Genomic DNA, 17,528 nt, shown 5'->3' on the forward strand with positions numbered 1-17,528 from the left:
TGTATGCAATATGGTATAAAAAATAATGCTCAAAACGCCATAGTTTAAATTTAACGATTTATTAAAATTATAGTAGTTATATAATTCAAAGAACTATTTCTTGCAACACTCCATTTTTTATATATCTATTTTTACCATTTTTAATCAATATAGAACTGTCTAATTCGTAAAGCTCGTTTTTAAGCTCTTCTTTCTTACCTTTAAATAGAATAGAATTGCGTGGCGGTAGAAGATTGCATTTCTATTTGACCCATCTTAAACTGCAAACGATGTAACCATCGTAAGAGTATCGCGTTTGATTCTCTTCGATTAGTAACAAAATGCTCCGCCATTTTGTTCGGTGGGAAATCGCGACAATTCTGCAATCGCATTTGTAAGTGCCCCGGTAGCTAAAAAATGAAATAAGCCACGATTATCGAGGTATTTTATTTTTCTGCTCCGATTGTTCAATTTTGTTTCTAACTCTGTTCTTACCTGGACATGATGAGAAAATAATATGGTATTCCACAAAGGTAGTAATTTACTCAATAGAATCGATCCGCATTCTAACAAGGCCTCTAGCAAGCTTAAGAAATGCAAATTAAGCATTTCAGAGAGCTAAAAATAAAATTGTCTTTTCATGTCGTTGCCTCAAGCTCGTTTCAAATGTTTCAATTTAAAATAGGTAGAACTCTATAAGTCACACTACATCGAGAATTGCACTCACAGCTTTCGAGTAGGAGACAAGTTGCAAAATGCATGGTGTTATCTTGCCCCAAAATTCTAACAAGATATTCATGGTGACATTGTGACTTTCACTGTTTGTTGCGTTATTCTTCGACATTTCCTCCAAATACATCGTCCAAAGCTATGGTCGTAATGCGTTGCAAATTAATAGGAACTATTAATATTTAATATTTAACAATCAAACGTATTACAATTTAAAATATAAGTACCTGGCAAAGAATAAACGCGTGGAAGAGCGACGTCATGTGGAGGACCGAGGTTTTCGATTGTTCTGGAAACCCCGAGAAAATGACTTGTATGTGATCCGCGATGTGGCAAGACACTTCTTGAGGTATCGGTTGCGCCAATGGTACCGTTGAATGGGAATGACTGTTATTGTTGCCAGTGTACATTGCTATGTGCGTAAGCGATCCCAGTAACAGCCAGGATAAGAGTCTGATATGGCCGATACAATCAACGTATTCACGAGCTCTAAAATGTTGATGGAAAAAAATCACGTTCAATTAGGATCAATGATTAATTAGATAAAATCTTATTAATGGCAGAAAATGCAAAAGAGATGACTAATAGCGAAAAATAGCCTACCCTTGCTGTATAGACGGTGCGGTGTATAACCATGGCAAGTAACGCGCGACGGCTCTGTTCTCTCTATTGTTGCCTCTCGTAATTTCTAAAGCTACGTATTGAGCAAGGCCACACTTTAACATCCCGCCAATCGTGTCCTCGTTTAATCCCGCCTGCATACCTTTGTTATAACTCTAAACAAAGAGACGTTCTTTGAGTAAATTTCACAGAAATTTATTAACTAGTGATCGATTTAACACACATATTAAATACACTACTACCTTAATCTTGCTTAAAGTATGAAAGTCAGTTAAAAATTCGAGGACATCCGATAACTGATTCTTTAAAGATTCAGAGGCATTCGTGTTGTAAATCGGCGACATGTCTGTTTGAATATTATTTTCCATCGCAACGACACTGTTAGGCAAGGATCCTCCAATATCCTGCGTTAATCACATTATTATTGATATCTCTTCGACTTATCAATTTTTAATTATATGACAATTAAATTATATCTAAAGTTTAAACTAAAAACCTTAACGTATGTCATATAAATATTACGATTACTTACTTGGAGCACAAACTGAAGCAGTAACAAAAAATTAGAGTCCGGTATTGTAATTTTAAATTTAATGGCCTGCATTAACTCGAATACAATCGTTCTCCCGAAAAAGTGTTTGTCACGATCACGAGTAAATCCTCTATGGCACAAATAGCATAAGTCCGTTAAATAATTGTATTGCAATGTTGAGTTTTGTATAGCGTAACTTAATACTTTGGAGAATGGATCCAGCATTCCCTAAAAGAATATTGGATATACAACACTAATTCAAAAAGAAAAGAGAATCTCATGTAATTTTATTGATTAAAGTACCTTTGACTGTTGAATTCCCGGAACCTTTAATATCGAAATCATAATACGCAAAAGAGGAGTGATATCCTCGATGGAAGGAAGCATAAGAACAAGTCTTCGAAATAATCCATCGAATTGTGTCAGCACTCCACTCCACGTGGCCGCAGCAGGACCCAATCCCGCTTCCAATGGCAAACAATCCAAGTAGCACGCAATATTATATAATATTATTGGCAGCCGTTCCAACGGCAATGATTTTTTCATATTTAATGTCTGAAATTGGATTTTACAAGATACGTATAATTTATTTTCCTATACGTTCCAGAAATGCGCTTAGTGAGTTACAAAAACAATTAAGGATTCACTTTTGTGCGTAATCAAGTTGCTTTCTTACCTCAAGCAATAACTGCAAGGGCGCGATCGGATTTAACTCGTTAAAATCGACCAGGGCTTGTGCAACGCTCTTGAAAAATTGCAACCTCGTCGTTTCTGTAAGTTGAAAGAATGTAACAATAGAAAAAAGAATCTATTATTATTATTTAAAATTTTCCAGGAAAATTGATGTTGAAAAACAGCTGTGCTCGTAAAATATATGTGAATTATAAGAAAAAAAAATTTTTTATAGTATATATGCTTACATATATTAAGAATTTGAGAATTAGGAAAATTATTTAAATTGATCTATTAATCTATCAAGCATAATACTCTTACTGTTCAAATGAGTCTGAAACATTTGCATAAATACTCCATTAGGTGCTAATTGATGGAGAACGCATCTGAGAAATTGGTGTGCTACGCTGACCGCACCACCTGGGAGGTGCATATTCGTTTCGCTTTGCCAAGGATACATTGCATGAAGGGATACCCTAATACATGAGCAATACATGAGCACTTTATTTTATCAGCTTAAAACAATATAATAAAAAGACAGTATTTACTTGGTAACTACGCCGAGTATTTCCGGCAGTAATGGTGCCGCTAGAGATGGCTCTCGATGAATAAATGTTCCCAACGTTATTATACACAATCCAAGCTCTTCGTCGGAATACTCCTCTCTTATCGTTCCGCATTCTGAACACCTGCGGTGATGTTAGTTGAATAAAATTCAGTACGATAATAAATAACAATTTGGCTTAATAACATCCAGCATGTTAAACTATACCTGTCGTAAACGCAATCATCGCCGATGCGAAATAAGCTCTGTTTTAAATTGAAATTCGCATGATACGCTTGTTGAGAAACGAAGTCTAAATTTTGTTGAGCCTGTGTACCAGACCTATTAAATAAGAAACAAATACGGATTAAGATGTAAGAATTATTCACATAATTTAGTTAAAAAGTAGTAATAACATAAGGAATTTACCAGGATTCCGTTCGCCTTGCGTGAGTAATCATATCTTGATCCGTTATAGCAGTGATCTTCCGTGCTCTGTCACGTTGAATCCGAAACTGATCCTTCGATTTGATCTTCTGGTCAAACTCTGCAATTTTTGAAACAAAATCTCCGGGATCGATCGCTGGTGGAGACGATTCTAAAGCCACTTGTTTAATTAGTCTTCTCGGACTTGGCGATCTACTCGAATTAACTTCATTGCACGTTGGTATGAGTGATGTTGACTGTGGATAAACATAATATGTATACATATAAATAGACGATGTTTTATTCTTACAAATTTATTTTGTCTCAAAAGTAAATATTTATGTGTTTGTAGATCGCGCGAGATTACATAACAATCAATTAAAAATGCATTCTTACCATATTTTCAGATGTTCCGCTATCCTGCTTTGTGAGTGCTACATCATGAGTGTCACGCTTCGTATCCTCATTCGATTTATTCGTATCTAAAAGAAAAATATTTCAGAGTGTTTGCTTGTTAAACAACTTTCGATAAAATATTACACGTAATATGCATATGGATATTTGTAATCGTGAGAAATCCTACGCGTACAAACCTTCGATGTCTGAAATATCGAGAGCTTGACGTACTCGCTCGACTAAGCTGGGGAAATCTCTCTGAGGACCAACCGGCAACAGTCGTTCTGGCGTTGGAAATTCCAGTTGAGAAACGCTATGCGGACTCATAATGTCGCTGGACATGCAAGTCTCGCTGTCTTGCTCGAACGAAGAACCTATAAAATTACAATCAACTTCAATCTTTTTAGATTAGACAGTCTTCTTTCCATTTTACTTTACTCAATGCATTAATTATCTATTCTATTATCGCTCTAAATATTTACTCACCGACTGTTAAAATGTCCATTTTTGACAATGGCGATTCTGGAGAGCCATATGTGTCCTCGCATTTTAATACGCGTTGCGCAGTTCGTGATCCTATAAGAAAAATTGCTTATCTTATTTGTTATTAATTAATAAAATTTGTTATTAATTAATAATATGCGAATTGCTTACCAGTCGCTCGAACCATTGTACCAATAGGAAGCAATCGTTCGACGGTCGGAGTAGTCATCAAAGGTTGCGAACTAGTAGGGGGATCACCTGTTTGCTGTCCATTCTCTGTACTTATGATTTGCGATGATATAGAAGAACTCAGCGCTGGCGAGCTCGAGTTATCGCTGTTTGTCACTGTAATCACTTGGCAAGGTGAAATCGGCGATGTCGCTGTAATTGTGATTTGTTCCACATGTTTTTGTCTACCTAAATGTTTCGCGTTCAAAGGGTCAACATTATTAATAGTCCCGGCAATCTTTACGAGTGCTTTTTCCTTTTCCTTTTCTTTCTCCTTCTCCATTTCCATCTCTTTTTCCTTCTCTTTTTCCTTTTCCTTTTCTTTCTCCTTTCCTTTACTCTTCTCTGTCTCCTTATCCTTTATCTTTGGTAATTCAGGTCTAAAGGTTTAAAATAAAAGAAAATATAAATATAATTTTCTTTAATATTAATGAGAATAAACAATTATTATTAGAAAATTGTATTGAGTAATAAGTCTAACTTTACCTTTGAATATGAGAAATGCTGGTTGCAAGAGCTAAAGCACTTGATAAATCGTACGTTTTCGATGTGTCTCCATTGTAAGGCAAGTGTCCTTTGCCGTTTTTTATCGGCGGCCTAGCTGTCTTAGGTAAAAGTCTTGGAGGCTCCTGTTGTCCAGTGAGAAATGTGCTCGTTACCATCATTTTCACTCCTTCGTATACGCTCCATTTTTTTGCAGGGCCGCCTTTATTTCCCTGAAGCAAGAGATAACACGCTCTTGTTACAAAAACTTGAAGTAAAAGAGTTTTTGTTTGATTTAAAATCGGTTTTTTGCTCGTGTGTACTAACTATTTTATGCAGGTTGATTTGTAATAATTACCTGACTAACTTCATCTTCATTTCCACCTAAGAACCATATAGGCTTCGTTACGGATTCCGTCTTCGACTTGTTTCGGTTGTTCGACTCAACCATACTCGTCCCTTCCGATACGATCGACATACGTGGTTCTTGAAGAGATGCGTTTCTGGGAACCGTTTCTTCCAATTCCCCAAGGGATCCTCCGCTGCTACCATGTAAGGTGCTGTCAGATTTTGGGCTCTCAGGTATCGCTGCCAGCTCGGACTCCGTATCATCCGCATTGATCGAATAGCTTCGCAAAAGCATTCGCAATAGCGACAAATTTTAACATGCTACTACTTAAATAAAGACATAAGCGTGTAATAACGTCAATACAATACGTCTATTAAACGTCATCCGGAAAGAATATTGTAACAAAGTAGTCACTATATAGATAATAACGTATAAAAATTACAATAGTAATTTAAAAAAAAATAGATACTAATAATCAAATAAAATGCTATTATTTTGGTTAACTCTTTAACTGTGTAATTTTTTTTCACAATTCTCCGTGCAAGAATAAACTGTTTCAAACTGTGCAATTATATTAATTACAAATTTACTGACCTGGTAAAATGTTTATTGAAATAACGGCATGCTGGACTGTTATTTTCTTCCCAATGGGTTTCCATTTGTCCATGCATCCCTCCGGGACTGCGTTGATGCACCGAGATTGGTGCGCGCATCGGCGGGGTTTCCGTGTCTATTTCTCCCACCGTGTTCATTGTCAACTCGTGTTCAACTCCGAGCGAGGGTTGAGACACATCTGATATAGATACGTTGCTTTATAATTACGCTCCGATAGGATGATATTTACGATGTTTTAGGCTTGTCTGAATTCTCACCGCGAGATCTGGAAGGCGGTGCACCCATAACTACGGTCGCCGGTATCCTTTTGCACTGATGATGCTGCGTACTGAGCGTATTCAACACTATTTTAACTAACGCTTGAAGTTGATTACACCATGGTTGTTGTCCGTATTGACACTAAAAGACAGATTTATAATTGTCAAATCAAAAATTAATCTATAAAATTAATTTGCGTTAAAATGTGTACGCCCATATAATTGCTTGTAAAAATACAGCTTTAAATCATAGATGTAGATTTCTAGGAATTACACCTTGCAAATTATTTTATCTTATACATATTATATGTTGATTATTTTTTTCATGTAATTATTCTTTACCTTGTATAAGATAACAAGCAGAGACATCAACCAAGACCGTCTGATGTGTGGTTCCAAATACCAAAGACTGTAGTTTGGTGGTTGATGCTCACCAGTTGGGGGTGCAGCTTGCGGAGGATAAGGACAATATTGTAATATCGCCAGAATTGGTGGCGTCATCAGCCAACCCATCACATGATTCTGGTCTAACAATTGTGGCAAATTGGCAATGAAGACGTTGAACGCCGGCGAAAGCCTATAATAGTTTTGATGTTTGTATTAGTAAATATTTTTCTAAACCGATAAAAATAACTCGATGCAATAACTCGATGTGTAATTTGATATAAATTGCAATTTGACTTTAATCGGTTATGACAAGATTGGTAATTGTTTGCAATTTTCATTGGCTTGTTTACAATACTTTTTACACTCATTATTGTGTTCGAGAACTATTAAACTACTCAAAATATTTAAATGCTTATAAGTATAATTAATAAAATAATGTTACGGAAATCTCACCTCAGACGTTGCGGAGTAGTATGAAAAGTGCGCTCAATTTGATTGTATCCCAAAAGAAGGTACAAGTGTCGCAAGACTATACCCTGTGTTTTCGACATTGGTTTCTCGTCCGTCGGATAGGCCTGATTAAATAGTATCGATTTATAAATTTGGACACGCAAGATCGAGTGTATTATTATTTTTTAATATTTAATATTAAATATATATGATCAAGAGCGTTTTTTTTCTTCTTTCGTTCATACAATTCAGGTTGATAACATACCTGATCCTGTCTCGATAGAAATTGCATTAAGAGGAAGACTAGTAGGTGCATCGTTTCTTTATCAGCTTCTTCAAGATCAACGATTTTGTGAGTATATCCCGGTAACGTGCTAGCTTCATCAACCATGTTCAGTGAATGTATGTGACCATCTGCAAAGTTTTCCAATATTAGTTACGTTCTTCAAATTGAAAAGATTTACTAAAAAGAAGGAAGATCTACGAAATAAGAATGTTGACTATATTTCTATATCTAGCTATGTCATTTTTTACGATTCAAAGAATTATTCATAAATATATGCTAAAGTAAATCATAAATTTATGCTAAACGGAAAAGGGAAAGCATGCATATCACATTTTATCTCAAAAGCTAATTGAAGCGATACACGAAGGAAAAACAAATTATTAATTCATGTTTTCGGATTAAAGCGAGAATAAAAGATTTTATCTTTATATTATTTAGAGTATATAATTTGTTTTGCTTTTTGCGGATAAAAGATCTTCCTGATTAAATCTGTGTATCTTACGAAACGATATTAAAAGGATTACCGTATATTGTTAGATCTTCGTTATCACTTGTACATTTACAAAACGTTTACCTACAAGCAAGTTATGAATCTTTTCATAACTTTCTCGATCGATTCGCTTTACATTCGTAAAGCTCGTAAAGCGAATCGACCGAGATTAATAATCTTTACACTTCGAACATACATCAACAAGCATCACTAAAGCATTTCTGCCGATTCTGTGACTTTACATTGCTACTTACCGTTCGACCTATTCGACCGAACGATCCGTCTGGAGTCGATTGCTTTAACATCCTTTAATAGTCCGTGTAATACAATCGAGCAACATATTTGCGCGTATACATTAATGTCTCGTCTACAGCTACTCAGGCAACACACGCTACTCTACCTGGAATACTGTTATTAGGCGGGGTGGACCCCAACAACTGACCCAGTCCGAATCTCGAGCTCTTCCTTTTCAAGATCGGCGCGGAATACTGTCGGCTGTACACCTTTTCCTTTTCTGCGTGAAAGATGCGGAAAACAAAAGGAGAAAAGTAACACACAGTGTACGACATAGTCTGTGATGTGCGCGAAGAGGCGATAGGGATAAAGACTAAAGAAAAGCGGGAACGTTTAGAATACGTACCTTGCTTAGTGTCTTGTCGAGGTATCATCGACGCAGGTGCGGACATTGTACGTTTGTAAGGCCATTTCGTGCCGAAACTCGCGCTCAGCGTCTTTACGGAACTTGTTCCGTTACCGTCAGATTGAGATAGTGCTTCGTGTGCGCGATGCAATTTCTTCATAAATATCTCGCTATTCATATCCGTATTTTTTAGATCTGCAACAGAAAAACTTGTTAAAAACGACGACTTTACTCGAATAACATAATTTATGTTTAGATGTAAAATATCATAACATTTGTATTTTCTTCTAATAAAGTGATACTAACCGCGCAAGTAAGTCACATCTCCCGACTTCTCCAAATTGATTTGAGCCTCGAGAAATAGCGTGTCAAATCGATTCAAGAAAAATTCCCACGTCAAGATACGTGATCGATCGCTAAGGCTATTGTGTAGTTGATAAAGCGATTGTAATACCATTGGCCGGTCTACGATTACGGAATCGAATTGTGTCTCCAGGCATAAAATTAACGACTGAAATAAAATTTTAAATAATAATTTGAATGTAATAAACCATTTTTTTTACCAAAGTCCAGAAATTATATGTGATATCAAACAACAAATTGATTTTTTAACATTGAGAAGACTTAATAGCCCTCGAATTTAAAAGCTCATGTTCAAATAAGTGAAATTTTAAAGCATTTAATAAAATTTACCCTAACTGCCGTGTCGTGAATGGTACCGAGATACAAAGTAGCACGCTGCGCAACATACACATTATTGTCGTCCATACTCGTGATTAAGTAACAGAACGCATTTGCTAATGCAGCTTGAAGACTTAATATGTTCCGCAATGGCGTTGAGTCCATAAATCTCGCGATTAACGTAACACGTTCGACTGAAATGTTAAAAACGTTTATTTTTTTTTAATTTAATCTATAATGAAATCAGAAAGTAAAATTAAATAATATATATTTGAAGTAGCTTTTATATTAGCGCGAAAGATCGAACTAAAATGATAATCAAGTAGTCAGTTTGTTCAAGTTATATATGATTACCTGCGACGAATCTAACACGCCAGTCAGAATTGTGAAATTCTTCTTGTACAAGCCGCCAGAAAGTATCAGTGCCGCAGGGTAACGTTACACAATGCAATAATAATGGAACGGTCACTTGTGCTATATGCGAATGCTCTGCGTTTAAGAGCTCCCATAAGCTGTAACAAGATGATAAATGATTGAAAAGGCTGAAATCAAATTCTCGTATTTTCCCATTGTTAGTTCCTCCGCAGAAAACACGTCTATATACGTACTTTTTTATTAATAAATTCTCCTGGCACCATATAAAGAATCCTTGGTGATCCTTCACCGCCGTATTGAACGCATCACCGTACAAGCACATCACGTTCAAGCATTGCAGCATGTAGTAAAGAATGTCTGGCTTATCGATCGTCATTATCTCCTGCAAATAAAATTTTTTGAAAATAATTTTTAATTAGCTTAATCAAAGAGCTCTGGCGATCATAGAATTTATTCTTGTAATTATAGGACTAACGTTATGACTTGCGATCTGATTAATTACTTAAAGAGCTATCAGTCAACGCGTAATTATTAAATAAATTAATAAGCACAACTCTGTGCGCACGCATATCGCTTGATCGCAGTGATTTACATTACCTTTTGTAGTTTGTGAATATATTGAAGTTGTTCCGGTAATTCTTCTATCGTAAAACGAAACTTTCCTACGGAAGTGTGCCAAAAGTCTTCTGAATCAGCTTCCGGACTTAAGCTCACGGGTTCATCGTTTTCGCCTATCAGATGTGGTTTCGCCACGCTCACCGTTGCGGTAGCTAAAAGCACGTGTGTGCATTTATGTAACAATTATTATCAAGTCAATGTAATTATCAAAAAGAGTTATGATGATACATAGAGTATTAGCTTACCAACGTCTGTTTCTGATAGTGTAACCGTTCTCGCGACGGCGGACATAATCTTCTCCGTCGGCATGATAACTGCGAGGTCCAGCTGTTCCGAAACTGTCTCTACTGTCGCTGTCATAATCTGTTCGAAGAACTGACATAAACGATCAAAATAGCTATTCCGGTAACATAGATTAGCCTACCGTGTCTTTGTGATCGGGCCGTGTCGTAGAAGAAGAGACAGAGAGAGAGAAGCGCATACGGACACATATACACATATTAAGACAGTTTTAAGTAGCATGCTGCTTTATTAATAGAGGATCGTGTAATACGCAGTGACGTTAAAAACGACATTTTTTTCACGATGCTTGTCTCATTGTAGAGCAAATTTCTTTTTATTTTCTCTTTCCCTTTTCAATAAAGTCGCGGAAATTTAATCGCCAATGAGACAGACATCAAACATGTTATTAGCGCTCGAGTTTGAAAGTTTGCCATTTCAGAGTTTTGTTTATTAAGAGACGTACGTGTGGCATATGAACTAAGACCCCGCCGACAGAATGCATTTCAGGCACTGGCATGTTGATGACTACATCCGGTTTTGAATCGCCCTTCTTTGTCGCTTCCGGTGAACTTTTACGAGCGTTTTCCTCCGCGGTTTCATCCACGATTGGCTGGAAAATATAAAAAATTGTTAATTTCCTCTTTTGTCTTACGTCTAACAAATTATTCCAATATTAAAAAAAATAAATTACTATTTATTATTATTTATCGCATCTTTCTATTATTATAGCACTATAATTATAAATTAAATCGAATTATAAAGTCAACTAACGTCAGGGGGATACGCCGGATTTTCCGGTGCCATGTAAGTAATTAATTGTAGACATAATTGGTGCCAGATCACTCTCGACTCGCAATAGGAGCATTCGATGTTCACGTCTGACGTATCGCAGACGTGAGAATTGTTCCAATTTGACGCAACTATGGACTTCATTAAATGGCAAGCATCTCGGCAAACTCGTGTATTAATTCCGGTATGCTTGTCTACATTTTGAAGTTCCATCTGCCAAAAACAATTTTTTCATTACTTTCTCATTACGTAAGAATAAAAAGAGATTCTATCTATCATTAATATACAGATAATATACAGATAATTCTTTGAGATTTATATCTCACCTGTTTCAATAATATATCAAGCATGAGAATACAACAAGATAAATTAAGTTCTGCGTTTGTCGTAAATTCCATGTGTCTCTGTGTTGGCACTATATCATCGGAAAGTGGTGTTGATTTCCCCGAATCATTTTCCACTATGGGACCTAAACATTTTAAAGACATGCATATAATTACACGGCAAACTTATGGTTAAATAATAAATTGCAAGAGAAAGTGCATTTAATTCATAATAAAAATCAACATTTTTAAATATAGATTCTTTTGGCAAGAGGTTCTGGATCGATTGAAAAAATACAGTGTTAATCAGTATTATTATAATAATTATAATTGCGTACATGTAATGTTTACATCGTCTTCCTTCGTAGACTTGCTTGGCTTTAGTTCTGACTCTGCCGAGCTCATCGACTGCATAACGGCAATTCCGTCGCTAAATATTGTAAACAATTGATCCAGGGGTAATGTTATTTCCAACATGGTAAGAGTCTGCAACCAATTAAGGGCCTGTTCTTGCACCTTAGCGCTCGTATTGACGAACCGCTTCGCTATGAAGTTGTACATTCTCTTCACGTCAAATCCTAAAGAATTCATATCCCGATCCAATATCTTGCTGTAATATGAATTGACAGTTATCTTTTCGTGTAAGCTGAAAATTCTAAATACGATTTTACAAAGATCTCTTCGAAACGCATGCCTTAATATTATCTTTAGCTCCTGAAGTTCATTTTCGGGAACGTCATTCACCACCGCTTCCATCCAATGCGGCATCACGTAGTCCCATACGTCGGGCGTAATCACTTCGTACGGTACCAGACAGAATAGCCGATGCAGTCCGTCCTTCAAATGCGACGTCCGTGAAGCCAGGGTTTCCCTTTCGAATTACAAGTAATATCAATTATGTTAACGTAATTTAATCGTAATCGCAATGATGCAATCATTTATCATAAGGTTCACATATTATAATTTTAATTATATATATTGTGTAAAAATTTTATTTATTTCGTAAAAAAGCGAGTCTCTCCCTTACCAATGACCTCCGACTCTGACATAGTCTGCAGGATGTGGTAGGAGGCAGGAAATAAATACTTCGTAATGGGTTTTCATAACTTCCGACAGCCACTCGCAAACGTACTCCGTTTTTAACTTCTCAAGCGCGCTTTCCGCTTGACCTGAAATATTTTCGATCGATTGAGAAATTGATCGTGAGAAGGTGAAAATATTAAAATTGATTCAGGAATACTATTGTGATTTATCGTTAAACACTATCAATCTAGCGACACATAATACGATTGGAACACAGATTTGACATTTATCGTTTCCCGAATTTCTGGCATGCAAGTAATGGGAAGGCTACATTTTTCCAAGTATTCGACATTTAACAATAAGTGCAAATTTCAAATATGTGTCGAGTTGTGTGCTGATATATTTAATACATTGCATGCAATTTTTATCAATAAGGTCTCGAATCAATATTTTCTATTCATTTAATTTGTACGATAGAATAGATTAAATTCGGCTAAATATCTCAGGCATATTTTGGCTTAATTTCGGAAACAGATATATTCGTATATCAACATATTTCTCTGGAGACAAATATGGAGGCTGACAACATACATTTCACATATTTACAGTGTGTATACAGAGGATGCTTACATCTTGTAAATATTGCAACATATTTAGCCGACATACCACGCTACTACCTACGTCTGGCTCTCTACGTCTACTTGAGTAAAGTGTATATATGCAAAGTGTTAAATTACCAACAGAAAAGATAAGGTGTATAAGTCTTTTTTCAATACCATCGAAACAGTAGGCAGTGATATGAAACCAATGAAATAACATTGATAATAAACGGCCCAGTATTTCAACCGGGGTATCCTCGTTAGGGGTACAAAGTCCCACTAGCAGCCATACGCCATATCTGCCGAGGAGTTGTCGTTCCTCCAGACTTGTAGGGTCGCAATGACCGAACGTACTGCCGATACCGCCAGCACCACTCCCGGCACTGCTACTTCCTACGAATCCCATGCCAGCCTTATTGCTAGTACTAGCACTTATATCTGTCGTGTCCCGATTGCTATCGATACTTATCGGTTCAGCTTCTCTGAGTAAACTGTAAGACAAAGATATCGTGTCTAGCTGAGCTTGCAGTTATCACTGACGATTATGATAGCTTACCTGACAATCGCTTGAACCATATAGGTTTGCGCTTGCGGGTCTAGCTGCGAGATGTGTGGAAGTGCCGTGTGATAAACGTGATCACCGCCACGACGGTTGTTATGACGGATACTGTGACACTGCTGACAGTATCTTATAGGATGATTTCCATTGTAACTTGCGCATTCCGTCGAAAAGCAAACGCTGATAGCCGACTTGTCCGTCCCTCTGCAGTTCTGATCGAAAGACAAAAAATAAAAATATCAAATCAAATTTTTTAAGTACTTAAGCGAATTCTCTCGGACCCGACGCGCTCACTTTGTTCTCGCAGACCATGGACACCTGTTGCATCGGATGCAAAATGTCGTTAAACATTTGATTCGGATGATCCCGATGGATCTCGTTCGCGCATTCGATACAAAGATAAAGAGGAGGCGGAGATTCAACGGCGTACGTAATGGAAATGTGGTGATTGTAACAGACTTTTGCTGCTTCCGCATTGCCGGCATTCGGACAGCTATCCCGTTGGCATACGAAGGGGGTAAAATCATCTGAAACGTAGTTTTGCACATCGTATCTCGGGAATTGTGAGCTATCTTGCTCGCAAGAGATATAGTATGTACGAATAATGCATTATCTTTATTAATTATTAATTATATATTTACTCACTAGCAAATTTTACCAATACCGCGCGGCGGTCGAACAGATTTGGGTTAAACGAAGGCCAGTAATAGAATAGCAATTTCGCAGCTGACGCTCTCGCCGACGCGGTGCCATAAGCAATAACGCAAAGTATGTCTTTCACGACTCCTGGCTTCAGGGCCATCAAACACTCCAGCAATTGACAGTGATGCGCTGGAAAAGAGAGAACGTTTCTCTTTCGTAATATACACTACACATGTCTACAAATTTAATATTTTTATTTGCACAAACACACATTTTTGTATATAACGAATAATCTTAGAAAAGCGCGTAAGGTACTAGCACGAATTAATTATCTAATTCGACAATTCTAAACTAATATATTATAAATTAAATACTTGTATTAATTTTATATTTTTCCTTATAATACACGTATATATATGGTACCTGGATTATTGGAATACTGAAACACCATCATTATAACAGCGGCCACTGATTGACTAGCGGCACTCTCATCTCCAATTTCAGGTTTTCTTGCTGAAAATTAATATGTCTGTAAAAATCGTTCATTATCTCTCTTTTTTATTCTATCGTTAGCTTTCAATTGCTATAATTAAATCTTGATAATGTAACTGTAGCTGCAAGCTATATAATTAATATCTGGATATTGTCGTGTCATAAAAATAAAGATGTTAAATCTGATTAAAGCTCTTATGCTAAAATTATATTAATCCTAAAATAAAATCCGCACTATTCTACGCTTTATCAACAGGTTTTTCAGCCGGCAAGCCGATTTTTCATTTAACGGAAAAGCTCCTAAAATACTAAAATTTTCTTTCCACACTCACATTCTCTCCCGGCAGCTGTTATTCTCTCTTAGAAAGACGAGTGAATGTGTGCTTATCATATAATATACAAGTACAAGTAACACATATAGAAATATAAATGTAACGGAAAAACTCACTGATGGTGAACGGTAAAATGTGAAAACAGAGATAATTGACGATTTCTTCATGTAGCTCCACGGGAAGTACCGATATCGTACTGGCAGTTAAGTACGATAAATTGTCGATCAAATCATGATCGAGGAACAGCAACATGCACGCTAGACATTGTAGCAAGGCTTTCCCGAACGCTAGAAAAATGAATGTAAATTATACTTATTACACGCATAGAATTAAGGGTTGCTTGACAAGGATATTCTGAGAGCGGGAAAAATTACTGGATTATAAGTAATCGTCTATAATCACAACGAAAGTAAATGATACACTAAAAAATTACTCGTCTTTTACTTATACCATGCAAAGAACGTAGAATTAAGTCTTACACACTATTTTCTCGGGAACTATATTAGAGATAGCAATAAAATCCTTCTTAGAATTTGGAGTCAAGAGATCAAGTATATATAAGTATAACACTTCTAATTTTACACCCCCATATAATAGCATTTTAATAATGATAGAATGACGAAGCTAAACCTGGCAGGCCGACGTGAATCAACGGCACGACATCGATCATCTGCGTCAACGCGTTGTAAAGCTGCTTGTAATCCAAATTTGGGAATAACGCCATTCGTTCTCCGTCGAGCTGTTGCGACTTGATCATGTCGAACGGCGACACGGATGATTCTTTTAACAAACCTGAAAATTTTTATAGTTATATTTGCATTTGCCGGATAGATTGTTCAAGCGATTATATTGGAAAACAATAACGCGAATTTTTATAAAACAAAGAAGAGAGCATACGTTTGTTACAACGCGGTTCGTTTGTACACCGATCACTTACATAGCAAGGTTTGAGAAAAATATTTCAATATGTTTGCGATGTCCAAGCCGGAAGGTATTGGCTGAGTCCCATAAAGTAATCGTTGATAAGCGTCGTGTAGACTAGCAAGCTTTAGACTGTCTGTAAATGTAAAATTTGCATGAGATAAAATTTCTAAAAATTGTTTTATATATATATATATATATATATATATATATATATATGTACAAATTACCACAAAGATTTATTTCTTTCTCTAACAGACAGAAAGTAATGTATAATAAATATTTGGTAATTACATGATGCATATCTGGTTCCCATCATGATGATCTGAGCGGGCTCGCTCTCACGAATCAAAGGATGCACTGGATCACAGCATAATTAAACTCGAGTTCTGACAATAAAATTTTAAATAAAGATAAGTGTTATATTGAAGTACGAATAAAAGATTATCTTGCCAATAATACACAATACCTTCGACAATTCTCCGGGGTGGACATTACTGGTCGAGCTCACCGGAGTCATCTGCAAGCTATCGCAAGCTGCGAGGGTGAACGAGGAAAACGGACGTGCGCGCATTTTCGTATTGATCCATTTGGAACGCTCTGCAATATTGCGCGTTGATATTGTTCGTCATTCCTCACTTATATAATCTCTTTTATAATGACCATAATCGTAGGAGTAATGACATGAAGCCGGCTATTATTTAATTATATTTTATATTAACTGGTATATTATATTATTATATATCTGGCCTTAAAAAGGTTAAAATCTAATTTGTATGTAATTTGTTGCGATTACCGTAATTTTTTTTATTTATTGCAGACTTACTAAATGGAATTTTAAGTGCAATATTGCGATTATTTTTAAGAGATATTTGACGCACATTGTTAACAATATAAAATTAGCTAAAATAATAAATTATATATGTATGATATAATCATTAAGCGTCAATTTTCTATTTAGGAATTTGCGTTACTACTTATAAACAATTTCGTACAAAAGAGAATGGATTTTTTTAATTCCACAAACGATTATAGGAAATCATTTCAAGTTTCAAGTTTCCAAGGCCGGTATTCATAGTCGGTTCTTATATTTAAGACCGTCTTAAGTACAATCTTAAGACGTCATGAACCAATCACAGAGCCGTATTAGCATCTTAAGACATTATTTAAGACGGTCTTGAAATAAGAACCGACTATAAATACCGGCCCAAGACGCATAGGATGAAATTATTTTGGAACAGAATCAAAGACTGTATTACCCGTTGGGATTAGAAATACTTGCTGATACTTGCGGCTGGCTACGTAGTTCGACGTCCACGTTTTGC

General features: G+C 36.2%; 1 protein-coding gene across 6 annotated transcripts; it reads right to left on the reverse strand.

Annotated features, from left to right (window-relative positions):
- Nucleotides 1-40: 40 nt before the first annotated feature.
- Unc79 (UNC-79 domain-containing protein) lies at nucleotides 41-16,803 on the reverse strand. Of its 6 annotated transcripts, XM_071781559.1 has the most exons (49): nucleotides 16,673-16,803; nucleotides 16,498-16,592; nucleotides 16,220-16,339; nucleotides 15,913-16,074; nucleotides 15,399-15,569; nucleotides 14,882-14,971; nucleotides 14,462-14,647; nucleotides 14,111-14,343; nucleotides 13,814-14,028; nucleotides 13,396-13,748; nucleotides 12,663-12,804; nucleotides 12,330-12,506; nucleotides 11,974-12,245; nucleotides 11,639-11,781; nucleotides 11,295-11,525; nucleotides 10,987-11,133; nucleotides 10,487-10,616; nucleotides 10,221-10,393; nucleotides 9,857-10,005; nucleotides 9,603-9,760; nucleotides 9,261-9,442; nucleotides 8,874-9,078; nucleotides 8,568-8,762; nucleotides 8,328-8,441; nucleotides 7,417-7,565; nucleotides 7,155-7,276; nucleotides 6,657-6,891; nucleotides 6,315-6,456; nucleotides 6,037-6,235; nucleotides 5,452-5,722; nucleotides 5,097-5,326; nucleotides 4,800-4,990; nucleotides 4,554-4,727; nucleotides 4,386-4,475; nucleotides 4,097-4,273; nucleotides 3,900-3,985; nucleotides 3,507-3,760; nucleotides 3,306-3,419; nucleotides 3,082-3,222; nucleotides 2,855-3,009; nucleotides 2,538-2,632; nucleotides 2,165-2,416; nucleotides 1,862-2,089; nucleotides 1,572-1,733; nucleotides 1,312-1,484; nucleotides 936-1,197; nucleotides 707-847; nucleotides 475-597; nucleotides 41-389 (listed from the first exon to the last, which is right to left on the reverse strand). In XM_071781559.1, the coding sequence occupies exons 2-49, from the start codon at nucleotides 16,520-16,522 to the stop codon at nucleotides 201-203; spliced, it is 8,328 nt and encodes a 2,775-aa protein (XP_071637660.1). In that variant the 5' UTR covers nucleotides 16,523-16,592; nucleotides 16,673-16,803; the 3' UTR covers nucleotides 41-200. The 6 variants fall into 6 exon arrangements, with proteins under 6 accessions (XP_071637660.1, XP_071637658.1, XP_071637657.1 ...); XM_071781557.1 differs by having other exon boundaries at nucleotides 4,554-4,990; nucleotides 13,435-13,748; XM_071781556.1 differs by having other exon boundaries at nucleotides 4,554-4,990; nucleotides 10,487-10,604.
- Nucleotides 16,804-17,528: the final 725 nt, after the last annotated feature.

This window comes from Temnothorax longispinosus, chromosome 6 (assembly GCF_030848805.1).
Source record: "Temnothorax longispinosus isolate EJ_2023e chromosome 6, Tlon_JGU_v1, whole genome shotgun sequence".
NCBI classification, from domain to species: domain Eukaryota; kingdom Metazoa; phylum Arthropoda; class Insecta; order Hymenoptera; family Formicidae; genus Temnothorax; species Temnothorax longispinosus.